The 27736-nt window shown below is 43.4% G+C and overlaps 1 protein-coding gene, 1 long non-coding RNA gene and 1 other non-coding gene across 9 annotated transcripts in view; 2 read left to right on the top strand and 1 right to left on the bottom strand.

Annotated features, from left to right (window-relative positions):
• Positions 1-497: 497 nt before the first annotated feature.
• The window catches only part of ALKBH3 (alkB homolog 3, alpha-ketoglutarate dependent dioxygenase), a 34936-nt gene continuing 7697 nt past the window's right edge, over positions 498-27736 (bottom strand). Inside the window, exons 6-11 of one of the 7 annotated variants that reach the window (XM_025452530.3) lie at positions 25835-25938; positions 24060-24169; positions 18317-18526; positions 2910-2999; positions 1586-1684; positions 498-855 (exon numbers count right to left, since the gene is read on the bottom strand). In XM_025452530.3, the coding sequence (XP_025308315.1) occupies positions 754-855; positions 1586-1684; positions 2910-2999; positions 18317-18526; positions 24060-24169; positions 25835-25938 (715 nt within the window). In that variant the 3' untranslated portion in view covers positions 498-753. Of the gene's footprint in view, positions 856-1585; positions 1685-2909; positions 3000-6194; positions 7471-17045; positions 17201-18316; positions 18527-24059; positions 24170-25834; positions 25939-27736 lie in introns of those variants that run through there. The other 6 variants (XM_025452531.3, XM_025452532.3, XM_025452533.3 and 3 more) reach the window with 6 other exon arrangements.
• Positions 2993-6462, top strand: LOC118351345 (uncharacterized). Its single transcript, XR_004806654.2, has 2 exons — positions 2993-3657; positions 5357-6462. It is a non-coding gene; the product is annotated as an uncharacterized LOC118351345 (long non-coding RNA).
• Positions 22471-22543, top strand: TRNAK-CUU (transfer RNA lysine (anticodon CUU)). The gene has a single exon. It is a non-coding gene; the product is annotated as a tRNA-Lys (tRNA).

Raw genomic sequence — 27736 nt, forward strand, 5'->3', positions numbered from 1 at the left:
GAAACTCATCTGTGCGGGACAGCTGTCACCAGCAGGACATTTGCTGCTCTTCAGCCTAAATTTCTCATGACATCACTCCATTACTTCTCTCTCCGAGGGGACAGGCTTCTCTCGTGTTACAAGTTTCCCGGTGGCTGCCTGCAGATGGCTGGGCTACCGGACGAAGCCTCTGCTCCTTGTTCAGAGGCCTGTACCCAGCGTGTCCCAGGAGGGAGACTCGGTTAGATGAAGTGCTCCCGGAACACGCAGCTTTCCATTACGGAAGTGGCAAGCCAAGATGCTGGGCCGTTGAGGTGGACTTCACGAGACTCGGTGAGGCCTCCTCTGGTTCTGGGCAGCGGTCTGCCTGCCGAGGGCTGCGGTCGCCGATGCCTGTTTATATCCTACTTCACGGAGTCACAAAGAGCAGACACGTGCGCATTTACCCTGGTTGCGGGGCCCACTCAATTGCCTCAAACGAAGCAGGGAGGGCGGGAAGAAACAGTCCACAGACAAAATCACCCGTGAGCACGGCCACAGCAGTTTTTAATTTGTGTAAAGAAAATATGTGATTTCAAGATGCGATCGGGGAGCAGCGTCCCAGCGGTGAAGAGAGCACGCACGCGAGCCGCTGGCCGTCTCTGAACAGGACTCTGAGCTGGGAAGCAAATCCCACCCCGTCTTCCCCACAGCTACCCCGAGAGATGAGCTGCACCAGCCTCTGCAGGTTTCTTCGCAGCGGGAGGTGTGCTCGGTGTCAGCACGGCTGCTCTCTCAAGGTCTCACACCACCAGTGCCTCCGGGGTCTGGATAAACCGTCCGAAAAGTCAGGTTTATTCTCGGTTCTCTAGAGTGGTACTCTCTGGGGACTCGGTGCTGAACAGAAATATAAATAACGCTGACATAAACACATTTATGACGACAGGACGATTTTGATTTCACCCCCCCTTCATCCCCTGTGAGCATCAGTAAAGGATCTGAAGTTTCGTGGAGAAAGGTTTTCTTCTCTGAAGTCAAGTGCCCTCCCACCCCCCGCCCGCCCATCACTCCGATAAGCCAGCGCCTTCACAGGGAGGTCTGTATCTCTTGTAATCGTGGATCTTCCTCGCAGCTTTCTGCCACTTCCCACATCTCCTAAGCACATAAGCGGCTGAGAGCCAAGACGGCCATGAGCTCGCACTCCCGTGCTAAGCGTTTACGTGAACTTGCACACCCTACAGGTGACCTGGCTTTAACACACGCAGGCCTAAGGTGTGAAGCTGTGCTAGCCACTGGCTACCTGAAGCTATTGAAACGAATTTAACTTAAATTAAAAATTCAGTCTTTTAGCACACTAGCCCCATGTCAAGAGATCAAGAATAGCTGTGGGTACTACACGGGGACTTAGGAGACGCAGATACTTCCCCCGTCACAGAAAGCTCGACTGGACGCCACTGCTGCGGATGTTTGCTCTGTAGAATCAAAACTCCTTGAAAATGTGCCACTGTCCTGCCTTTCGATCATGATAAAAGCAACTTGCTTTTCACCATATGTACTAGGGAAAGTACTACTCGTGGCCGTCAGGGCACCGCCTCCGTGTGAATCCAAATTCCTTGCATGTTCTCACCTGCCAGTCGGCTTGTGTGGCTCCTTCCATGATTAACAAGGTCCCATGATCCAAGGGTATCTTCACTCTTTCCACATATGTGTAGTCTCCGTTCTCTTCCTAGAAAACAGCATTCATTGCACTACATTTTCTGCTTGTGTGATCAAGATGCAGCAGAACCTGACAATGGTCAAGGGATGTGAACCGCTGCTCAGCTAGACTGCAGGGGTTCACCTACTGGCTCCGTGCGCGGCAGCCGCTGGGCCTTAGGCAGGTTGTGTCACCACTCTGTACCTTAGTTTACTCATCTGTAAAATGGGGACAACGACACGACCTGCCACATCGGGCTGTTTTAAGCCTCCACTGATGCGATTTGCATAAGTCACTTGGAGACTGGCACATATTAAGTACAAGTGCCAGATATTATCATCATCAGCATCTAAAATGAACAAGAACCCGTTCTGGCCTGTGAAGAAATTAAGTCACTTACACAAGAACTCTTTACGTGTGTTTTATGCTGCGCTCTGTGTTTTGACATAGTGTGGAAAAAAATGGGATTTAAACAAGACGTGGTGTGATGAGTTCTCATCGCCTTTTTACAATTTATGCTAATTCACTAATCATGCCTATGTTAAAACAGTTTACAACTCTTCCTATAGCTCCTCTGGCGTCTTGGAGATGTATTCTTGTTTCTTTCCAGAAGCGTCAACAGCAAGATTTTCTTACATAAGGGAGCTCTGGCTTGACCCGAACACTGCTGCAAACCGGGACTGGCGGTCAAACACTTCAGATACAAATGCCTTGCATTTACATTGCCCCTCTCCTCCAGGGAGCTCAAAGTCAACTCCTGTCCGGGACTCTAGTGGAGCTTCCCGCATGGCCTGGGAAACAGCCCAAAGGTGGGGTCCTCCTGCTTCGCAGCCAACAAAGGGGTGCATCCGAAGAGCTAGTCAAGAGTTGAGACCCAAGTTTCCTGAGTTTTCCACGTCCATTCTGGGCAGATCCACCCATTCACCTACTTCACTTCTGATGCAAGGGATTGCGTTTGGCTTACTGTAGGATTGATTTCACTGCAATACTGTGTTTATGTTTATACTGTAGGGGTGCTTCTCAGAACATAACTATTTATAATGATTTCCTTTAGGAAAGTCAAAATCAAAACAATAATGAACTTGCATAAACAGTTTAAGTTCCAGGTCCTGACCCTTGGCAGTGACTTTGTGGAGCACAGTCCTAACTTCTACAGGCAGAAGATAAAAGCAGTGTTTGAAATAACTTTTGGTCTTGGTGATTGACTTTAATTATGTCGCCACCTTTTCTTTTGTAGTAGCAAGTAATAACTAACCTCTGACCCCTCAGCCAGCCAGAGGGCAGTGCGAAGGTGACCCGGCCCTGGGTGGCCCAGTTGCATCTCCGAGAAGCAAAAGTCAGCTCTCTGAAAAAAAGGATTCCAACCAGAGAAGATGTATGTCCTGCTGGACAAAGTATACCAGAAGGGAGCGCATCATCCATGAGATCAGAGGCGCAAGGCTCCTGGATTTAGGCCGCAGAGTCCGTTACTGACCACGGCTCAACACAGGGAGGAGCAGACCTCCCGTGGCCCTCCGCATGCCGCATGCTCGGAGCGCACAGCATGACCTACTCTAAGTGCAGACACGGGACAGGGCGGCGTAGTGGAGAGAGGAAAGACGCTGAACCGCACATAAAGCCAATCCTGAGACAAAGATCTCTTCAAGCGGTAGAAACACTACTGAGGAGGAAGGGACGCCAAGGCCAGTGGAAAAGGAGTGAGCACTGTACTTCCACCTGGAAACATGTGGCGGGCACAGAGCCAGCAAGGGAGAGAGGGTTCCACGTGGCAAGTGGGAAGCATCGGCCCTGACAGAAAGTGACGTTCAACAGAGCCATGTTTCACTTAATGTTCCTAAGATCTGAATTTTTCAAAGGAGAGAAAGCCTCAGGTTGCTGTTAAACACACTACATTCCATTTAAACTTTAGCTCTACCTAAAAGCAGAAGACGGAGCTCCTTCACGAGGGATAGAGCTACTCAGTCCCCAAAGGACAGTGAGACCCAGGGCACCCACTGTAGGAGGTGAGGTCATTACTTTGCTGCTTGTTATCTGTCCCTTCCAACACCCTTGGCTCCGAAAGCGTATTCCTAATTTGTAGAAGGAGATAGGAAAGAGGGCAAGGGATTCTACTAAGGCAACACAGCTCACAGATACATCCTCCTCTTGAGGCCAGAGTGCCAACAGACCCCTGAGCCACCCTCTAACTTAAGCAGGGCACACACACACTTTTTCCACTTAGGAAATAGATAAAAAAAAAAGAAAAAAAGAAAAGGTCAGTGGAGCTCATGTGGCTGTGCCTAAAGCTCAACTTGATAAATGGATAAGCAACGCTGGAAGCAAGGGTCAGACTGTTTAGAGGAGTGCGTTCACAGCCATTAAGCATGCTTAAGTTACCAAAACACGGCTCTGTAGCCCTTTTCATTTACTTAGGTCTTTCTTCAAAACAAAACAAAACAAACCCCTAAAAAAACCCATGGCTTAGGATAAAATTTTCCATTCCTGATCTCAGTTAAAAGAGGCTTTTTAGGGGCGCCTGGCTGGCTCAGTCAGTAGAGCATGTGACTCTTGATCTCAGGGCTGAGTTCAAGCCCCATGTTGGGCAGAAAGCTTTTTTTTTTTTTAATTTTTTTTAAATTTTATTTTTATTTTTTATTATTTTTTTTATTTATTTATGATAGTCACAGAGAGAGAGAGAGAGAGAGAGAGAGAGGCAGAGACACAGGCAGAGGGAGAAGCAGGCTCCATGCACCGGGAGCCTGACGTGGGATTCGATCCCGGGTCTCCAGGATCGCGCCCTGGGCCAAAGGCAGGCGCTAAACCGGTGCGCTACCCAGGGATCCCGCTTTTTTTTTTTTTAAAAGAGGCTTTTTTTTTTTTTTTTTTGAAAGAAACTTTTTTTTTTTTAACTTTTATTTATTTATGATAGGCACACAGTGAGAGAGAGAGGCAGAGACACAGGCAGAGGGAGAAGCAGGCTCCATGCACCGGGAGCCTGACGTGGGATTTGATCCCGGATATCCAGGACCGTGCCCTGGGCCAAAGGCAGGCGCCAAACCGCTGCGCCACCCAGTGATCAGTGATCCCGAGGCTTTTTAGGGTCTCAATCGGCTTATAGGGTGGGCTCCGTTGTCACTGACATTCTGGTTTTCTACACAAAGTTTTACAAGTAGATGAAAAAAGCAAAAAACATGCTTTTATATGGATTCTGATCAACACTCTCCCCCCTCTCCCCGAGCACAGCTGGTTCATCTGAACACTCGATTATGATTCCCAAAGAGCGCTGGGGCTTCCCGAAGTTCTGCACGCCCACTTCTGCCTCTCAATGTAAACCTATTCAGTTTCCTTTAGAAAAATGGTATTTAGGGGAAAACGTCTGGCTGTATTTATCGTTCTGTCATTATTAACCATCCAACAGATAGGAAACCTAAATATGTTTCTTTTTTTTTTTTTAAGATTTTATTTATTTATTCATTCATGAGAGACACAGAGAGAGAGGCAGAGACACAGGCAGAGGGAGAAGCAGGCTCCATGCAAGGAGCCCGATGTGGGACTCAATCCCCGGTCTCCAGGATCACACTCTGGGCTGCAGGCGGCGCTAAACTGCTGCGCCACCGGAGCTGCCCCCCTAAATATGTTTCTTTTCATTGGAAAGGTAATTTCACATTTTATAAGCTATATGTAGATTTTTTCACATATTCGCTCCTTTCTTGTCCTAAAAAGGTGCCTTAGGAATTTCAACCAACAACTGATGCTTGAAAATCCGCAGCAGCGGTGTTTCTCTCTACTACAAAAGTAACACACGTTCACTGAAGTAGGAGACACATGTAAACGACTGGTTTGATGTCTGCTTTCCTGCTCCCTCCCCGATAAACCCCGTGAACAGAGGACTGCGTCGTCCCGTCCTCTGAAACATGCTCTGCACCTACCGCACGCACCAACCAATAGCTGCTGAATGACTGAGTGCCAAGAGCACCAAGAACATACAATCCTATCATCCAGGATCAGCGCCGTGCATGCACAGGAAACATCCTCTCTACATAATCACTTTACACTTGGAACATTAGAGAGTGAGCAGGTTTCTTCATCTCAAATGTACAGTATTTCAGAAATGGGGTTATAGAATATTCCTTTATATGAACATATCTTTCCTTCTTTAAACTCACAAATATTTTTTCACCACTTGTGTCTGTCAGGCACTGAGCTAATGCTAAGAATATAGTAATGAGGTACACAGTGTTGGACACGGAGATTTTAATACACCAGCACTGCTGGAAAAAAAAAAAGAAGACAAGAAAGAAACAAAGGCTACTGCAAGTAGATCCTGGGCAAAACATTTTTGATTATTTTTCTAAGGATATGCTCTCAAAAATGGAACTACTGGATCCAAGAATACGAACTTTAAACCAGTTTGATTTATACCATCAAACTGCTTAAGAAGGTTGTGGCAATTTAGAATTCCATCAGGAAAATACTACAGTACCTATCTTTTGGTCACATCACCAATACCAAACATTACCAACTGAAAATGACGAAAAAAAATTCAGGGGAAAAGTGACAATTCATTATTCAAACAGAGAATTCTTTAATTATTAACCCAGTTCAACATTTCTTCCCATGACTATTTGCTGTTTGCATTTACTCTGTTGTCAACTCTCTGTTCATGTTCCTTGTCCATTGTTCTACAGGATGTTAGTATTTCTCTTATTGATCTGTAACCACAGATAGTGAGATGTTTATCCTTTGTCATACTTTCTGAAAATATTTTTCTCATTTGGTATTTGTCCCTTAACGGAGTTGATGATACTTAATATAGAGTAGCTCAAAGACTTTTGGAGTCAACTCTGACCTTTCTTTGGTTCTCCTTCATGGTTTTTATGCTTAGAAAGTCTTTTCTCAACCTGGGGGAAGTTAAATATACAACTGCCCTTTGGTTAACAACAAAAAAAAAGAGTTACACTTCTTTAGATTTAACTTTTTAATCTACCTGGAATTTGGCTTCCCCCAACACCAGGCTTTTTCTGGTGACAATTTCCAAATACTTAAACCAAGGCATCCTGCTAGACTTTTTGGACAGGATCAACCAGTGTATGCTGCCCAGGGACAAGGCTTGTTAGGAACTATACATACATCATTGCTAATGCTTATTACAACCCCGTAAGGGAGGTGATATTTTCCATTTTATCATAAGCAAAGGGAGCTGGAGGGAAAGCACATCTCCAAGGCAGAAGGCCACAGGAGGAAGGCAGGGTTAGGATTTGGACTTAGATCTGCCTAGCTCTAAAGCTTATATTCTTCCCATTATACTGTGTTCTCCAAAGTGCACTCTATTCCTTCTGAAATCCCACAACACTTTCTGTCCTAATTACACGGCACCCTGACTGAACTGTTGAGGGTCACAGACACCAACAAGTGGCACAAATGAGGAGTGTGGGCAGGATGCAATGCAGTGGGGGAGTGGAAACCGTGCAGAACCAGAGAGCATGGGGCCTGCACACAGGCGGAGCTGCTCCACGGCTCTGGCTCACTGTTCCTTCAGGGTTGTCTGATTCTCTGGGTTTTCCAGGGAGGCTAATATATGGGATTTTTATGTGAAAGCTCCTGAGTCATAAATTTTGACAAGTAATTGGATTTCTTTAAAAAAGCTGAGCTGTAAAAATAAGTCTGAGGAGCAGATTCACCACAAGAGCTGTCCACCAGGGCTGATGATGGGCCCATCCCATGACTCCTTCTGTGCCCACGTCTTGTCATCCTATCTGGCCTGGAAGTTCCCAAGCAAGGCCCGTTGTAATCTGCTGGGCTTCTTTGATCCTGCTTTGCATTCCAGACAGTAGTGCCTGATAGAAAGTTCAGGAAATCTGCTATTTCAAGTATATATTCTTAATGCCAGTGACCCAACTCAAACAGAAAAGGTCATTCAAAGCAAAATATACTTCCAAATTAGTGATATCAGTTTACAGTGAGAGATCTGAATTTTCAAGTCATCTCTGATCCTCTGATAAGTAGAGAAGCCATTTTTTAAAAAAGATTTTATTTATTTATTCATGAGAGACACACACAGAGAGAGAGAGAGAGAGAGAGAGAGAGAGAGAGAGAGAGAGAGAGGCAGAGACACAGGCAGAGGGAGAAGCAGGCTCCATGCAGGGAGCCTGACGTGGGACTCCATCCGGGGTCCCAGGGTAATGCTCTGAGTCAAAGGCAGATGCTCAACTGCTGAGCCACCCAGGCATTCCCAGATAAGCTATTTATTAAAAAATTTCCATCATTTCACTAAGAAGATGTTGATAAAAACAAAACAAAATGAGCAGAAAGAACAAAGCAAGAGCCTGCTACCTGTTTCTCATTTCCTGAGCTCTCAGGAAGCACCCGACACACAGTAACTATGATTAGTTTCTGCACTGGAGGCATCAGGGAAGGCTTCAAGGCTACAGAGAGCCTGAATCCTAGAGCAGACTTAAGTTAACAGGTAGGTGGAGAAAGGTGGAGAGTGAGCGCAAGGGAGGGCAGAGAGGTGATCTCAGGGATTGGTGTAATCACACAGGTAACAGGCAAGACACCAAAGCAGGTTGGGCATAGATTATGTAAAGATTTGACAGTCTGAGTGAGGAGTGGACATTTATCTTTTGTTCCAATTGGAACAAATAAAGGCTTCTGAGTTGGGAAACAAAGTGATGAAAACAGTGAGCCCAATCCTGGCTCTCTGCTTCTCTTTAGCTATTCTCTTGCTCTGAATGATGATGTGCGGTTCCGTAGCTTCCCACATTACCTACATCGTTAGTTCTAACTCAGTGTAACAAACAGTTATCTGAGACACGCTACGCAAGTGATTTACCAGTGAGCTTCAGCCGCCTCATCCGTACAGCAGGGCGATTAGCGGTATGGACTCCCCAGGGTCATTGGAGGGCTGAATATAAAGCACTCACAACAGGGCCAGGCAGAGGCAGCACCACACATTTGCTATTTATCATCATCATCAGTATCCTGTCATTGTCATTCTGACAATTCCCAAATGATGTTCCTAGCACAGGCCTGTTATCTGAACTGCATACCTAGATAGCCAATGGCCTGCTTCCTGCTGGAAGTCCCAGTATCTCCAACTTAGCAGACAGAAGGAACTCTTGATTCCATCTACAAATCTTCCTTAAGACCACAATCGAATGCAAAAATCCCTGCTCCATCTCCATCTGAGTAAATAGCACCTCTACCCACCAACTGCTCAAGCCAGAGACCTGGGAGCCACTGATTCTTACCCTCGTATCTAAACTATGGTTGGCAACTTCTATTGGCTCACCCTCAAAACACACCTCAAGTTCATCCACTTCTCTTCATCCTCATTGCTACCACCTTAGTTCAAACCAGGAGTCTCCCACCGAGTCTCCCATCCTATTTATTCTCCTGCTCTTGTCTTTCCTCAAACCATTCTTCACAGAGCAGCCCGAGTGATCTTTTCAAAATATAACCAGATCATGTCATAATCTCATTTACTCCTACTGAATTTGGAATAAAATCCAAACTCAGAGTTCTAACTACAAGTTGTAATTATTTCTCTGTTCATTTGATTACTGTCTAGCTCCTAAGACCCCCACGACGGTAGGCCATGTCCATTGCTCTATCTTCAGAGCTGAGCATAGTACCTGACATATAGTAAGTAGGTGCTGAATTAGTATTTGAGGGACAGAGGAGATAGAGAGAGAGCAACCTGTTCTGACTCTTCATGTGAGCTGGGACTGTGATCTCGGGGTTGTAAGATCGAGCACCCCCCCATGGGGTTCTGTGCTCAGCGGGAAGTCTGCTTGGGATTCTCTCTCCCCACCTCTCTGTCTCCTTCCCCCCCACTGAAATAAATAAATAAATAAATTTTTTTAAAAATGAAGATAATTTCTATGTGAACCTGACCAAGAGAACAGTGATATCATGAGCATAAATGGACTTACCAACAGGTAGAACTGTGGAGTTTTCTGAGAGAACAATAATACATCTGATTTTATAATTTCAGTTCAGAAGCCACATATGCTATTTAAAGTGGAAATGCCCCCCCTCCCAATAAATAAATAACTAGAAATGTTCTCTGAACACGTAAAAGTTATGACCTGAACTTGAGATAAAAGTCAAGACTGGAGATAAGAGACTGAGGAAGTCACTCCACCTTAAGAAGGAACCGTTGAAGCCATAAGAACAAATGAAATCATGTTTATTAATTTATTCAACCAAAATACATATATACCCACGCATAGTGCTAAATAATGGGGACGTGGTAAGAGGGAAATGGACCTTGCCCATACGGCATTTACAATCTATAGCCGGTTGATAATCTCCTAAAAACTAGCGGAAACAAAGATAACAGACAGAATCAAAGATAATTTTGAATGTCTGTATCAGAGGGGTTGAATGGAAAGGAAAAACCCTTAAAGGAGGTAGGGAAATAGCAATGAGAAAAGAGTGAGAGTAGCTAAAACAACAGTATTCCAGCCAATAGGAAAAGGAAAAGGCAGCTAAGAGATGGTTGAGTTTCAAGCAGAGAGGTGATGGATACGGAGACCAATATACAAGGAAGACAAAATGATGATCAAGAAAAGGCTCTTTAGGACAATGGTACCTCTGTGTTAGTAAAATGACGGAGATGGATCTACAGAGCAGGTGCTCAAGAGTGAGTTCCGTTGTAAGGAAAGGCAAACTGCAGACATAGAAAACTTATTCCAGAATTTGTGCTTCAAAAGCAAAGAAACAAAAAGCCACCCCAGATGTTAGTAAGAATGTCTGCAGAATCAAGGAAAGGGTTTCCTCAAGATGGTAAGAGGTAGAAAGGAATTTCCCGAGCTCTCTGGTCCAAGCACCGATACATGATGGAGCTGCCTGACAAGCACGATCAAGGCTTTCTGCAGACTGAAATGATTATTGAAACCGAACGTCAGCCTGTGCTACAATTATGCAACCTGCTGAGGGCCAGCTGTCCCTTTACTTGCCCTGCCTCCCAACTTAGGACTATGCCAATGCTGTCTCCCTCTCTGCCTTTTTTAAAAAAAGATTTATTATTTGAAAGAGAGACAAAGAGTACACGTGCACGTGTGGGGGGGCTTTTGGGGGAGAAGCACAGGGAGACAGTCTTTAGCAGACTCCCCACTGAGCGCAGAGCCCAACTCCAGGCTGCTGGACATGGGGCTGGATCCCACAACCCTGAGAGCATCACCTGAGCCGAAATCAAGAGTTGGACACTTAACTGACTGAGCCACCTGGGCACGCTTCCCTCCCCACTTTTTCAAAGATTTCTTTTCAGCTTGTTTTTCCAATTAAATAATGGCGTTTTCTCTTGCCCTTGAGATCCCAGCTGGCTTCTAGACTGCTTCAAGGATCATCTAAGCTTGCAGCTATATTTCAACTGCAAAGTTGTTCCTACATTATAGAGCGTTGATACGGGAACACAGCCAGACTTAATCTTCATAGTGGTAACATACTTTTTAAATCTGACATAAACAAAATATATTAGTCATGGAAATTATGGAAAGAGAATAAAGCTAGGACCTGACAATGTCATTTCTAGTTATTCTGCTGACTCGAACCACACTCTAAGTGATGGCATCCTCAATATTGATCTGAAATACATTACTTTAAAAAAAGAAGTAGCTGTTTCTGAAACGAGATCTGCTAAAGTAAAAGGCTGGCTGGAAAAATAATAGATTTGAAATCACTGAGGTTATCTGTTCAAACAAGTTTAAGCTCACTTGCCACATACAAATCCTTGGGTTTTTATCCAACTCTTTCCTGATTTTTGGCACTGATTTGGTGTGAAGGTTCTGATGAGGTGAATGAGAATACTATAGGCGTGAAGGACTGGTACGGGCGATCAAGCATCATATCCCAGCGATGCTCAGTGATCTCAATAGTTCAGTAAGGCAGGACCTCACCCAGGTCTTGCTTGGGAGGTCTGGGCAGTTGTTCCTCACAACAAAGGCTCTGTTAAAACCTTAGCACGGGGGACCAGACTAGCAGAACTGCCTGTCCTTCTGGATGGAAACACATGGAAAGGCAAATGGAGGGAAATACTGCTGGCAGTGTCTGTTGTTCAGACTTGTTGTCAGCATGGTATTGGGGGCAGCAGGGGAGCAAGGAGTTAGTGAGCTTCAGCAAAAATAAACATGGCTTTACCCTCATTACAGTCATCTAGCAACACTGAATGTGCATTTGCAACCAGAAGACTCGATGTAATGATGATTCCATTCTTGGTAGGATATTTCCAAGAAATGTAACTTAAAGGAACTGCTATCTGGAAAGAGCTCCCAGCCAACACTGTAGCGCCAGAAACAAATGCTCTCCTTCGTCTAAGGGCAGGCAAACAAGAACAAATTCCACCACGTCTGACATCCCGCTGACCCCAGGCCCCAGCCAAAGTGCAGGGTTCTCCAGTCATCCATTAAAACCACATAACTCATTCCCCAACCGTTCTTGCCCGTGAGCTGATCACACACAATTCCCCCACTCTCTCCCTCCTGTACCCCTCCACTGTGTGCCCCGGAATTCCCAGTCAGCGATGAGCAAACACTCCTAAGCCCCCAACTTCAAGTGCTCTGAAGGTTCCCCTGTCCTGCGTGTCCTAACGGAAACTTTGCTATCTCCAGGATCCTGAATCCCTGAAGCCTCTCATGTGGAAAGTGACTGTATCTTTCACCTCCAGACAGCCGGGAGCTGCAGCACACGAACACTTTCAGACCATTATTCCCATGCCTCTTCTAGAAATCCCTGCTCCTCTGAGCTCATGTCCCTGCACCTGCTCATCTCCGCCTTCTCTGCCTTGGTGCCAGGTAGGCACGAGGACTAACAAGCTCTTAATTGGTCTCCTGGCTTCCACTCTTGCTCCTTTCTAGTCCGGGCTCCACACAGCAGCAACTGACTCTGTAAGACGGTAAGATTATCCATCAGATCACGTCACTCTCCTGCTTCACACATTTCAGTGGTTCCTCATGTATCTCAAATCTGCTCTTCCTGAGGCTCAGGAGCCTCTCCACGGCCTGGCCCCCACCCACTCTCCCCATCTCTTCACCTGCTCCACTCCTCGCCTGCTCACTCTGCTCTGGCGTGGAGCTTCCTTCTCCTTCCTCAGCCTCACTAAGCCCTCTTCCGCCCTAGGCAAGCAGTCATCTACCATGAAAACAGCACTTAGGAAAGAGGAGAACATCACCAGAAGGCTCAGGAATACTTTTTAAGAGTATGGCAAGGGGAGAAAAAAAACTCTACCATTGGGACACGATTTTAAAAAGCCAAGTTTGGAAGCAGACCTCCTTCCTAACCATGGCACATGCAAATCTGATGAATCACTTTGGAAAAGGTTGTTCTTCCAACAAGGACTGTCAGCAGCACTATAAAGCTGGGTGATCCTTGGCAAAAATTAATTCTTCCAGTGGCAGTCAGGGCACGGATTCCAGCTGAGACAAGGCCCCAAGGCAGCAAATGATGATTCCAATTCCTACAGGACTTTGAGTCTGAAGATAATTCAAGTCCTACCAGAACTACTCAGCTTTATCAGCTCAAACGTACATTTTCATTTGTCCACCCATCCACTCACTCACTCAAACCAAACCATTAAACGACTCTAGAGCTATGAGCTCAAAAACTCAGTCCACATTCTTGATGCACAGGTCACTTCACCTTCTTCCCGAAGTCTCCCTTCTACTCCCTTAACAAATCCCATTTCACAGCCAAGGCAATCTTGGGATTTTGGTTTTCACGGCTATTCATTTCCTTTTCCGATTTCCACATCTGAGAAGTCACTGTGGCATCTACCATTTTTAACAGCTTAAAAATTCACTGATTATTCCAACAACTTTGCTCCCATAACATAGCCATCAGTTATCACCCCATTTACAAAAAAGAAGAAAGTATAAATGAGATGGATAGGTGCTTTTGACAGAAACAAAATAAAAAAGTGATCTTCTAGATTTCATTTGGGGTTGTATTAAAAAGACCATAGCTACCAACAATTTCTTTCCAGTATTTCTCATAACTTCTCAGAACAGACGCTCTGAACTGTAGAGGGGCTGATTAAGAAATACGGATGACAGGCTCGGCAGCAGAGGGGTGCCAGCTCCATGAAATACTGCACCGTGCAGTTTATCTAGCTCTTAAATCTAGTCAGTGTTACAGTATTTTGGATTCTAATATCCTCACTTCTTCTGAAGTCCTGGAAAAATAGGAGTATTGATGATCAAAGTGAGCTGCTCACACTCCACTCTCCCCTTAGTGGGCAAAAAACCAACGAGCAAGATAGGTACTAGGAACTCTAATCCACGGGAAGCTCACACGGCCTCCACCATTGGAAGTGGTTTTACAACCATCTCTTCTGGTGCTATAGACAGGGTCTGCATTCATCAGAAGGTGCTAGAGAAAGAAGGGGCTTGAGAAATGTTGAACTTGCCTCAACTCAATCACCCTGGGTGGACAGAAGCCCTTCACATTTTCAGGATTCAGCTGATGAAGGGCAGAGCTTATCCATGGGTGATGTGCTAGAAGAATAAGGCTTCTGGCATCTAAACCTCCAGCACATCACAAACTTCCTGCTATTATCTAATATCCCCCCAACTCAGCCATCACTGTTTCCATGGTAACCGACAGAGAAATAGCAGCCTGCCAAATGGCTTTTGTAGTTCCTTTTCCAGCTTGTTTTTCAGGATAGAATTAAAGCTAGCTGGGAAAAGAACCAGACTAATCTTTACAGCAGAGACACGATGCATTTTGGAAAGTACAACTGGGTCTGGGACAACGAGTATAGACAAACTTTAATGAGCCCAGCTTGATAGAATAAAAAAAGGTTCTTGGTTTCTAAAAGAGTGTCCACTAAAGTATATTTGGTAAGCTTTACTTTTGTCTTGAGATAGTATATCCTGACATTGGCCAGAAGGTGGATATGGTGCTATTCACACTGTCTTTAACTGAATTAACAAAAGAAGAGATGGGTGAACGGAACGGCAAGATCAGGCAAGTTTACTTCACCATCAAGTACCTTGTTATCATTAAAGGAAATGGTGGGACACCTGGGTGGCTCAGTAGTTTGGCGCATGCCTTTGGTTCAGGGCATGATCCTAGGGTCCCGTGATCGAGTCCTGCATGGGGCTCCCTGCAGGGAGCTTCTGTCTCTGCCTCTCTCGTGCTTCTGTCTCTGCCTCTCTCTCTATGCGTCTCTCATGAATAACTAAATAAAATCTTTTTAAAAAAATAAAGGAAATGGTAATTTACTCTAAAATCAAAATGAATGAGCAGGAGTTGACTGGCTTGGAATAGAGGACAGTGAAGAAGAATCAGCATCTTGGAGGAACAAAACATTTATCCTAGGGATGATGCCTACATGAGGCTGGCTGGGCCAAGTACATGGATCAGTACTTAGGAAACAAAGAGCTCCGAGCCCTCTCAGCACAGGGCGACTGTGAGGAAGGCCATGTAGAGAGTAGAACTGGGGCAGCCTTCAGATGATCAGCAGCTACGGAGACCTGCCGAAGGTGCGAGACAGCATGACAGACAGCTGCCACAGGGGTGGAGGGGATGGCATGTAACAACAACGACAGCAAAATGGCCCCAAATGGATGCTTTTCCTGTCTCAAAACTGCATACTTGAATAAAGTACACAAAATCTCATGATTCTTCTGTGTCACTTTCAGATGAGAAACTTTGACTCAAGTCAAACAGGTATTTAGCTTCTCTTCCGATAGGTTAAAACGAACTGGATTTTGAAAGAGATTCCCTCCCACAACCTCTAACATACTCTGAATGTCTCGTTGACAGACGTGAAAATTACAGCCTATAGTGGCCTACTAAGTTGGGTTCCTAAGTTTCCTGACAGAAAATCAGACTCCTACAAATTCTGCACAGAACGCTAACGTAATTTATACTTTTTAATTTATGCTTTTACCCTGAGTTGTATGAATCATGAGTCATGCTCTCAGAGCCCTCACCGGAGTTTAGCAAGAAGATTCACAATAACCACTTCCTTTCAATCCTTCAGAAAAGGGATCATTATGATGAGATAAAGATGATGTACTCGAACATGCATTTCTAAGGCTGTCAGCTCAAAGAAAGGCTTCTGTACTTCCAGTCTAGCTTGATTTATGAAGCCCTAAGGTTTGGCGTCAGTTAAAGAAACCTGAGTGAGTCCTTTCTGAAGTTTAAACTTGGGTCTTATTTACCCAAGAACGGAACTTACAGGTTCTGGGAGTAAAAAGCCACTTTTAAACATATTCACTAACGCATGATGATAATTTCCAATACATTCTCCTTCAATTTTCCCATCTTGAACAAACGTCAGAGTTGAAGGGATGTACAATTACAATAAACTCAATTGGAATTCAGATTACACAGGAAGCCATGACATATTAGAGTCAACAGCCTGGGGTAGGACACTGACACCTTTATGTTTTTTCCCAAATCTGTTGCCTCAGCCGACTCAGTTTCAAGAGCCCAGATGAATTTTCTTATGAGGTCTGTATTTTTATTATATCGGCCATCATAGGTATAGTGTAGATTCCTTTGCTACTGGCAAATAATGAGAGGGATGTTACCACATTTTTAGTATTTCATGGCCTATATTTTCACTATACTCATCAAAATAAACTGTAAGCCTTGAGAAGATACAGCTTCAGTATGGGCTGTCTCCCTCTTAAACTGAGATTTTATTCCAAATGGTTCCCTTCAAGGCTGCGTGGTAGCTGTATTATCCATCTACTCATTAACCTAGAACATAAGTCAGGTATATTACCAAGAAATAGCTCTTGGTTGCCACGAATAATGTTTTTATACGAGAAAATGAAGACCTTCCGCTGTCTGGGGGAGAAATGGAATAGGGGTATTCTGGGCACCAGAACACTGCTGATGCTTAATGGCTGGAAACTGCTTCTACAGTAAAACTAATTATCCAGACAGCACGCTTTGGGAATCCTTAGGCTTCAAATCTATAAATAGGCCAAAAATGTTTGTAAAAGGGGGTGGTGGTGAATGTATGTGTGTAAAGAAACAGTAATTGGACACTTAAATACCTGGCAACAAAGAAAGTAACCGAAAAGAACAAGAGGCTGGGATTGTACCAAACATTATAGTGGATCTCCCACAGCTTATGTGCTGGAGCTGGAAGGAAAACTCTCGTAGGAAGGCACAACACTAGCATGTGCTAGCTCATAAGCTCCAGGAGGGAAAACATCACTTCATCTTACTCAGTCATTGCTACAGCCCCAGCTCCCATGACCATGCCTGACAAAAGGTTGGTGTTTCTTACTCTCGGCTTGAAAAGAGGATCTGAACTTAAAAATGAGACACGTGGTGTTCCTCTGCTATTCACGTAACAGGAGTCTTACCAAGGGCAGGCTGAACCATTCATATAATTTCTTTAACTGGGTTTTAACTGAGTAGAAGGCTGCGTAAAAAAATATAACCATACCCGAAGAGAGTATGGCAAAGGCTGGGTTGTCTGCTCCTCGAGTGGTACTCCCGGTATGTGAGAAGGCTAATAATCACCAGCGAAACCGTGAAGTCTCTTTGAAGTGCTCAGGAACAAGTTCACTCAATAAGTCACTGGCAAATGACAATCCCCTGCTAACACAGACCAAAGAAACAATGCAAAGAAAACCTAATCAATGGGAATTATACCAACAAAAGCTGCTTCATGGCATAAATGCAAAACAACACAATATGCTTCAAAATACCATGCTTGGAAGCCGAAATCCATGTCAGGGAAAGAGCCCAGTCCATTAACTATATTCTTAGAAGCATATCTGATGAAGAACAGACATGAGCACTGACACACTAACTATTTGGTCTGGATTAGGTCATATTCTAAACATAGCCTTATAAGCCTTTCCACACGGACTGAGTCTGCTTTAATGTTATAAGCTAAATGGCTGAGAACCTTGGTTAGAGAAAGACACAAAGATAATAAGATAATCTGGTAGAGGTTTGCTCTTTTGAGTTCCTACTACCCTTAGTCCTACGGTCTTATACTTCCTTGATTTGAGAAAATCAACAGTCTTCGTGTCCCTCAAATGTCATGAAATACAGGCAAAAGCTGGGATGGAAAACTAAAGTTATTATGTAGTTTAGTGACAGCTTCTCTAGCCTGGACAGACCACCACCTCTGGTGATCTGGCTTGAATATATACCTGTTTCTGAAAGCACTGCAGGTTCACCTCTGCCTCAGAAGATGGCTGAGAAGGGAGTGAGGATGCTCACAATGTTCGCTCACAGGGAGGCAGCAACACAGCTGCGGGGAAGCCTTACTTACACTAAAGTCTTCTTCAGGGGCATCCTTCCCACCTCACATCTACTAGCTCGAGCCTTCCCTTTATAAGCCCTCCTTCACAGCACTCATCGTGGTTCCAATATTTCAATAATTAGCACTATCTGTCTATCCTGGGTCTCCCGAGGACCGGGATTACGGCTGTCCTTTCCACCCAATGGGAACGGCCCCCGGTGCTGGTGCACGGTAAGCAATCTCTGTCGGGTAAGTGAATGAATGAATGAATGAATGGCTGCTTTGGGAGTCCAGAGTTAACCAGCGGAGAGGCAACCAGCTGAAAACGTTTCAACAAAAAACATACTCCTATTTCCTACATCTGAAAACGTGAGCTTTTAAGAGCTCTACTTTTTTCACAAAATATCAGAAGGTATGAAAAAGATTAAAAACAAACAAACAAACAAACAGAGAATACTCACTGGTGGGGGCTTCCTTCTCATCTCAAAAGCACGTGTGGCACCAAAACTCAGTGAAGCAATGACGGGACATCTCCCCAGCGAAGGTTCATCGTCGCTATGCCAGTCAACGCTGTCCTTCTCATCTCGGTAAAGATTGCAGAGCAAGGAATTGAAGGTGTGGCCGGTGTTCTCTTCGATTTGGTCCTTTAGTGTGCGCAGCACAGCAGGCCACTGCCATGGCAGGCCGGGAAAAGGGGGCAGAGACAGTTCACAGAAGACACAGGGTGGCAGCCACATGGAAAACACAGGAAAGTGTAAAATCGGCCATGTTATAAACAGGGGCGTGGAAGAGGCTAAACACTTGGAGGGAACAGCCAAAGGCACGAGGAGTCCATTCCCTCCCGCTGTTTCTATTTTGAAGCAAGGTGACCTCCACAATCTTATTAAGGTACCGAATCGGTACAGCAAGGTCACGAGGGCCAAGCCCACGTACCCATCTCAGCCTTTCCGTGTGAAGGAGCACCTGTCGTTACACTCAGGGCAGCCACCTCCTTAAGGGACCAGGTCACCCCCATGGGCGCCGGGCACCCAGGTAGTTGGCAGGGACAGCCCGAAGTCTGGGGAGTGAAACAACTTTCCCACTGGGTGGCCCTCTGTTCATTTGATTGCTATTTTATCATGAATCACAGACTTGCTTTAAAAAAATATTTAGTATTTCCAGAGTGGCTAACTTCCTAAAAATAGAACCTGAAGGGAAAAAACATTCTACAGAATAGAACCATGACGTGGCCTGTGAACTAGAGTTTAACCAGATTCCACGGCCCTGCCTCCCGAGCACCAGCTCGCGTCTGTGCAGTATCTGGGACTTGCTGTCCCGCCGCGCGGGCTGCAGGAAGCTGTGACCCCTGACCTTGGGTTGTACTGGAGCTACCGCAGCAGAGCTATCAGTCCTTGTTAGACTCCTGTCCTTCCAAGAAGCCTCAAGAATTTTACAGAGCTTCCTTTTCTGACAGTCGTTCTCTTATCACTATCAAAAATTATTGAGGACCTCACAGAACTTTCTGTTACAGCTATGGCATTTATCACACTAAAATTAAAACTTAGGGATCCCTGGGTGGCACAGCGGTTTAGCGCCTGCCTTTGGCCCAGGGCGCGATCCTGGAAACCCGGGATCGAATCCCACATCGGGCTCCTGGTGCATGGAGCCTGCTTCTCCCTCTGCCTATGTCTCTGCCTCTCTCTCTCTCTCTCTCTCTCTCTCTCTGTGACTATCATAAATAAATTAAAAAAAAATTAAATTAAAACTCAGAAAATTAAACTATTGGTTAATTCATTTAAAACTACAAACCTGTGATGCGTTAACATAAATATTATTTCACAAAAAATAAACTCTATTTTCCAATACAAAAAATTATCAAGAAGAGTGGCACGGTTTTCCAAATCTCTTTAATGTTCGGCTTATCTGAAGAGAGGTGATTCTCCTGTCTGCTCCTGCATTCAGTCTGTTACAATATGTTGTTTTATAGAATTATACGAAGAAAACTGGCCTCACAAGAATATGTTGTTAGAAAAGGGCACGAGTCTTTTCCAGCCTTTCCAAATAATTGTGGATACTCTGTGCTATTTAATACCAAAACTTAACAAGTGCTGATCTCCTAAATGTCCGTTGCAGTGTGGGATCTGAAGTGTGGGATCTGAAGTCGTATCAACAAAGTTCTCATATTTGGTTACATTTAAATCTACTGGTCTGGGACACCTGGGGGCTCGTCTGTCCTTGGCTCAGGGCGTGACCCCAGGGTCCTGGGATCAAGTCCCGCCTCGGGCTCCCTGTGAGGAGCCTGCTTCTCCCTCTGCCTGTGTCTCTATCTGTCTCTCTCTCTCTCTGTGTCTCTCATGGATGAATAAATAAAATCTTAAAAAAATAGAATAAAATAGATCTGCTGGTCTGGCTTGCACTACTGGTCTTTTAATCCTACATGATTCTGTAACATCAAGCATTGGTCATGTGGAAAATACTGACCCACTGAGTAATGCAGGCTGACATTCCTGTTGATACATTTCATTATATAATTTTTAAAAATCATACCCATGAATATCACCACTGATCTCATCAGAAAAGACTAAGTAATAGAAAGAGGTCAGGATTAAAGTGGCAGATACAGCTTTTTCCAAAATTCTAAATTTCTTGAAAACTCAACTTTCATAAGTAACAAATTCTATCCATTGTTTTCCTTGCAGTGACACTCACTTCACTCATTCATGAGAAAATGTCTACTAAAAACTCAAGCCTGAATAACTACAGTTTGTCTGCTAGTTGTTCTACTAAACAAAAATGGTCCATGATAAAAATAGGTAGTTCAGCTACAGCTTAAACAATCACACAAGTGTTTTGCCTTGACAACCACCATAGCCTGGCTTGTAGCAGGAGGGCTTTATGCATGTTTCCACTTCTTCAAACTATCAAAGAGACAGGAGCTAAAATACTGAGTTTTAATGAAACTAATAATGTTTACTGCTTTGAGGAACATTCTTAAATGAAACCAGTTTTTTTTTTTTTTTTTTTAAACTGGAAGTGCACGGTGGTGAAGAATACCATGATTATTTGTATAGTTTGGTGACAATGACCTGAGTTATGCTCAGGCTCCAGCAGTTTTATCCACCATTACTTTTGTATCATCAGTGCAAATTCGACATAGTGAAAATGTCATATATTCTTAGTATTATCATAAAAATAGTTTGGACTTGGCACTCCTCAAAAGGACTTTGCAGACCCCTCCAGGTATCCACAGATTCTACTTTAAAAACTTTTAGTGAAGGATGTTCAACAAAGCATGATATTATAAGTATATCCCATGGCTACTTTGGGGTAAAACTGCCAAGGAAGCATATGTGGGAATCACTCAGCTTTGCTGTGATGTAGCAGTCATGTAAACTGGGATTTCTTATTATGATACGAGCATTACATTCTAAGCAGTTTTTTTTTTTTTTTAAATAAACAATGACAACACCGCATCCAACTTAGATCAGTAAAACAGAAATGTTATTAAACTAACCTATGTTCAAGAGAATAAATTTCAAAGTGAAATCCCATAATAATGTTAAGTAAGTTGTATTTCCTATTTATTTTATGGTTTTAAGCTTATCTTCATGGAGGTAAAGATCAGATGCTAGGATGATACACTTAGCAAGAAAAACAAGAATGTAAAGGAGGAAGATAGCTCTTCTGTAATGTGACTGAGAAACTAATTAGCACCTCCCTGACTTGCTTAGGGACTGAGTACTGTGATAACTCCAAGTTTGCATTATGTTTCTAAGTGGGCATATATTTTTACTGGTTATTTTTGGTGGTGAAGTAAGGAGGAAAAAAAGGGGATAATGAACTCGAGGATTAATTTAGACTCTCCAACCAATACTCTATATACAGATCCCTCAGAACTGAATGTCTAAATTAAAATTCAGCATCATCTCACTGTTCAGTGAAGACATTCTATCCTTAAAAGACATTTAAGGAAAAGAGTAGGAGAAAATATGAATCACAGAAGTAAAAGGACCTATTCAGTGGGTTTCAAAAAGTGTTTTGTAGAGTCTTAGGTACCACAGTGAGGTGTCTCTGGCATTACAGTAGGAGAAAGGAGAGGTCAAGCTGGTGGGACTCAAGGCCAGTCAAGGCACTCCTTCATTTTCATACATTGGATTCTTTAAGATTTAGTTCAAAAAAGGCTAAAAGAAGTTTCATAACCTCTGACTGAATTTGCTCCTGTGCTTTAGATTATTAAGCTTGAAGTAATAATTTTAAAATTAAACAAGTTAAAATTAAATAAGAACCCCCAACACACCTATATACCTTTAAAAAAATCTAAGAGGCATCTCTTTTGATTTTGTTCAAGATGGCATATAAACAAAATCTTTTAGCAATAAATGCAAACTTATGAGCCAGCCAAATTCAAATAAAAGAATTCTAGTTTGACACCTTAATATCCAACAAAAAAGCTTGCTTGAATAAATTACGGTATGTACATGTAGATTATGGGATACTACATAGCTATTAAATATGATGGAAAAGAATACTTAATGATATTAAGACATATTAATGATATAGTTAAATGAAGTATAGTACACATAATTGAAATTTTTATAGAAAAACTCTATTTCCCTAAAATGAAAAAAAAAGGGGGGCCTTGCTGGCTCAGTTGGTAGAGCATGTGACTCTTGATCTCAGAGTCGTGAGTTCAAGCCCCATGTAGGGCATGGAGACTACCGGCAAAAAAAAAAAAAAAAAAGACTGGAGCCAAACATCAGATGGAAGAATTACCCAAAATTTTAATATTCTTCATGTTTATCTGCAGTTTGTAAAATTTTCAGTAATAAATTCATATTACATACATTGTAAGAAAGACTGTCAGTATAACATTATTTTGAAGAGTTGTCAGATTGTCCTCAAAGCGTAGGTGGCCATATCTCACGTGCCTTATGTTTACCTAAAGCCATGGTTCTCAGCCAAGGGCAATTCTGCTCCTAGCAGATGTCTGGCAATATCTGGGGTCATTTTTGATTGTCACACCTGGGTAAAAGAGTGCTTCGGGCACCTACCGGGCACAAGTCGTGGATACTGCTAAATCTCCTACAGTGTACAGGCCAGCCCCAACAGCAATGCATTATCCAGCCCCAAAAGTCAGTAATACCAAGGTTGAGAAATCCTGTTCTACAAGATTAACTAAAATGATGGGAAAGAACTTCCCTAGAGCCTATTTAATCCTCAACTTCTCTGTTATGACTGTTGACAAGCAGGTAAGTTAATTCTGGCAGGAACATGGCCAGCCATCTGCTGGATGGGTCTAATTCAATTCTCTTCATGTTTCCAAACCAACCTCAGCTAGAAAGGGTCTCAGCACCTCGCTGGTCACAATTCTAAATGCAGCCCTACAAACAAAAGCATGCAGCTATCTCTTAGGTGAAAAAGCCACGTCCCCACTCCCACCTCCATCAATATTCTACCCTTAAACATTTTAGTAAAGTGGGAGTTTATTATTACAAATTACTACAAGCTCTAAAATGTGTCATATTTCTGCTTATCTCAATGTCCTAAGCAACACTCCATTTCCTTCAAAGTCTCGTTCAATAAAGCACAAAATCATTTGCCAAAGGCAAGATTCCAAGAACTAAACAGGGAGCTATTTCTTGGACCTTAACTCTATCCTTTGGAGAAGCTTAATTTATATACTAGAATCTCCTTGTCTACTGTCATGGAAATTTTCAAAAACAAAAGCAGCAGCAGAAATAAGCCAAAAGCATGATAAGATTTCCAGAGTCTAAGAGCTGCAGCCACAGAATGAATACAAAGCCAACAAGAAAAACACCCAATTTTTTTTTCACAAATGGCAAAAGAGCCTGAGAAATGGAAAGAGATGTTCTGACCTCACTGGCCAGTCATAAGAATTTGGCTCCACAGCAACGTGTACCAGAAGGCTATGGTCAGAAAAGTTGGGGAAAGGGGAAGATTTGAAATAATGGTTCATTTTCCTGAAATCCTTGAGCCTAGTTCCAGTTTATTCTAGTTCCAATTTTTCTCATTCTCAGAGTTCATCTCTAGACCAAAAAATACATCAAGAATGATAAGCACAAAGACTCAGTGTTTGAACCCAGAGGATTTTTGGAACTAGGAACCAACATGCAACTGGGTAAGAAAATATGCGTTATTTTATAGTAATCTACATTAATAGTACATAGTCTATAAAACCATACCAATGACAATATTCCAACATACGTGAGGATTTGGTTCCATAGTGATTCTTGAGTAAGTGTAAGGAAGTTCTCCATACCATGCTGTAAGTCTCGGTTGCTTGTAAGTTATATCTAAGAAAGAAAATATAGGGCCTTTGAAATGGTTTAATGCCATTTAGGGTGTATCTACTGAGTGCCATGCAAATGTGCAAGAAACTATGAGAAATACACGGGCAGAGTAAAGATGGGCTCTGACCCAGGGTTCCATGTTCTTAGAGGACATGGGATTTCAGGAGTAGAAGCAGTCAAAGGAAGAAGACGAGAGGGTACATGGGCAGAAACCACGTCGGCAAAGGCTCTGAGGTGAGAGTATGTGTGACTTGTTTGCGTCAGTGATGACATGAACAGGAGTGGAGGCACACTGCAGAACGGTTCAGACTAGGGAGGTCTATAAAGCTGCGTCTGAACACTTGTAGGCAGGAGTCTGTGCCACCAACATCCACACAAGAAACAGGCAAACTGTTCATCCACGTGTCACCTTTTGATTTTGATGAAGACAAAGGGGCTCTGACCAACCACAGCATGCAAATGGGTGTAGTCAGAAGTTTCTGATGTTCAAGTGATCTAGAAGGGAGTTATGCATACATCTATTTTTCCCTACAACTGATATCAACTGCTATCATTAGACCGATAATGATAAAGGCAGCCAACCTTCACTGAGGGCTTACTGTGCACCAGTCATTCTGCTAAGCACTCATCATGCAGTATCCCACTTTACTATCACAACAACCTTACGAGGTAGGTACTATCATTAGTCCATTCTACAGATCAGAAAAGGAAGGATCCAAAAACTATTTAACTATAATTTGCTTAAAATTAACATTTACTGGACACCTGGGTGGCTCAGCGGTTGAGCGTCTGCCTTCGGCTCAGGGTGTGACCCCAGGGAGCCTGCTTCTCCCTCTGCCTTTGTCTCTGCCTCTCTGTGTCTCTCATGAATAAATAAATAACATCTTTAAAAAAAAATTTAACATTTACTTTGTATGACAAAGCCAGCAATCAAAGCCAAGCTGGCCACCAAAAGCCCTACTGTGGAAACTCTGGAAGTCAGGAGAAAAAGTGGACTCCTATTCTATTGCCTGAGTCATAGAAATGAAGCCAGTATACTTTGCCTCTTTCTTTACAGAAGATCTGAATTCAATGTACCAGAAAGCAACTTTTACGCTGGAGCATAGACGTCCTCAAGTGGCCACGTCTGGTACAGCAGATACTGTTGGCCTGTGGATGCCCACAGAGGAGCTGGTTCCAAGTCAGGTAATCTTTACAAGCTCACGAGAGCACAGATGCTGAAATGAAAGGACACCAGACTCTTCCAGTGAAACTAAAATGAGAAAAGCCAGTAACAAAGATTATAAAAGAATGTCTGCCAAATAGTATCAGAAAAAGGAACGCTCTGCAAGTTTCTATAAAGAAAGAGGAAAGATGGCACTATTTAAAGTAATAAAGGTAATGAACAAACCTGAAAAGAGAGATATCAACCATTGATCGGCCCAACAAACATCCTTTGGTTCCTTGACCCCCCGTCTCCACGTTCCTGCCCCGTTGCCCAGATCTCTGAGCCTGCCACCCGCTGTTTCTTCTGCCTGGAAGACTCTTCCCTGCCCCTTTTGACTGGTGAGTCCCTACTCATCTCTACGGTCTCTGTTAGGTTTTGAATCTGTTTAATTAAGACTGGCCGTGGTCAAAGAGGCAACGGCATCAGAAAACATTCTAGAAAGGGAGACCAGGCAGCAAGTGCGATCTCAGACATGTACTTACCCTCTCTGATGCCGGTCCTCTGCTTCCAGGGAACGACCTCACAAAGCTGTTCCAATACCCAGTCGGCTTCTTTTAAGTCAATAAAACCAGGATACAAACACAACCTTGATGCAGAAAGAACCATTATTAACTAAAGAACACAGAAAAGAGGGGTGCCTAGGTGGCTCAGTTGGTTAAGCATCTGACTCTTGATTCCCATTCAGGTCATGATCTCGGGGTCCTGGGATTGAGCCCCATACTGGGGGCTCCACATGCTCACTCACTATGGTCTGCTTGAGATGCTTTCCCTCTCCCTCCGCCCCCTCCCCCACTGGTGTGCACCCTGCAAATAAATAAATAAATAAATAAATAAATAAATAAATAAATAAATAAATAAATAAAATATTTTTAAAAAAGAACACAGAGGTGTTCCACCTGGGGGCTCAGCAGTTGAGCATCTGCCTTTGGCTCAGGGCGTGACCCCGGGGTCCTGGGATTGAGTCCTGCATTAGGCTCCTTGGGCAGAGCCTGCTTCTCCCTCTGCCTGTGTCTCTCATGAATAAATAAAGTCTTAAAAAACAAAAAAAAGAACAAAGAGAAGACAGGCTAGTCTCTAACCGTTAGTGGAGGAAGTTAATCTGGATGCTTCCTTTCATGGGTAGATGAAATCATCTTACCACATACGCATGGCAAGCAGAACCTAAGTATCACTAGGTCATGACGTTCCAAATGTGAAATAAACTTTCATGTTAAGGCAAATAAAAGAGGCAAAAAAGGAAAAAGAATGCATGAAGGCTTTTAGAAACATGCCTCAGACAGTGCTCCATGACCACCTACTGCGAAACCTTGGGCAAATTACTTAACCTCTCTGAACCTTGGTTCTTCTTACCTGTAACACAAAATTAATCCCACCTCATAGTTTCACTATGAAATGTAAAGAAACTAATAAAATGCCTGGCCCTGTGTATTTTCACAATTGCTCATTTTCTGAGGCTGTTAATGATAGGGAAAGCCATCACTTATGACCGTATCAAAATAAACATTGCTAAATGAGGGTTCTTTCTCTCACTGAATATACATGCATTTCAATAATGACAAATCAGCTCAAAATCATTTTGAATATCCTTCTTAAGAAATGTTCTCAAAGGGATGCCTGGGTGGCTCAGCGGTTGAGCACCTGCCTTCGGCTCAGGGTATGATCCTGGAGTCCCAGGATCGAGTCCCAGGATCGAGTCCCGCATCAGGCTCCCTGTGTGGAGCCTGTTTCTCCCTCTGCCTGTGTCTCTGCCTCCCACCTCTGTGTGTCTCTCATGAATAAATAAATAAAATCTTTAAAAAAAAAAAAAAAACAAAAAAAGGAAACGTTCTCAAAGCCCTTGGAACATTCTGTTGAACTTCACACTCTGCAGGTGTGTTTGATTTTTTGAAAGAGCCAAAGCTCACTTCAGCCATACCTGGTTAACAATGAGATGCGACCAAAATAATGCAACTGGTTTTCTTGCCTGATAGTTAAACTGCTTGGAAAGAAGTTTCTGAAGTTCTTTCTAACACCTCATTTAGATATGCAAGTTCTGATATATTGAATTTAAATGCTTTATTGTTATAGTGACAATTAGTATACTCTTGCATTAAGGGAATGCTTTCAAAATGTTTTAAGATTTTTATCTATGTATTTGAGATAGAGAGAGTGTGTGTACAAGCAGGGGAAGGAGCCGAAGGGGAGAAAGAACCTCAAGCAGACTATTCACTGAACACTGACCCTGATGTGGGGCTCAATCTCACGACCCTGAGATCGTGACCTGAGCCTAAACCAAGATTGGACACTCAACCACCTGAGCCACCCAGGCATCATTCAAGGTGTTTCTGTTTTTAAGATTTATTTATTTTAGAGTGAGAGAGAGAGAAAGAGAGTGTGAGTGCACA

This window comes from Canis lupus, chromosome 18 (assembly GCF_003254725.2).
Source record: "Canis lupus dingo isolate Sandy chromosome 18, ASM325472v2, whole genome shotgun sequence".
Taxonomy (NCBI): Eukaryota; Metazoa; Chordata; class Mammalia; order Carnivora; family Canidae; genus Canis; species Canis lupus.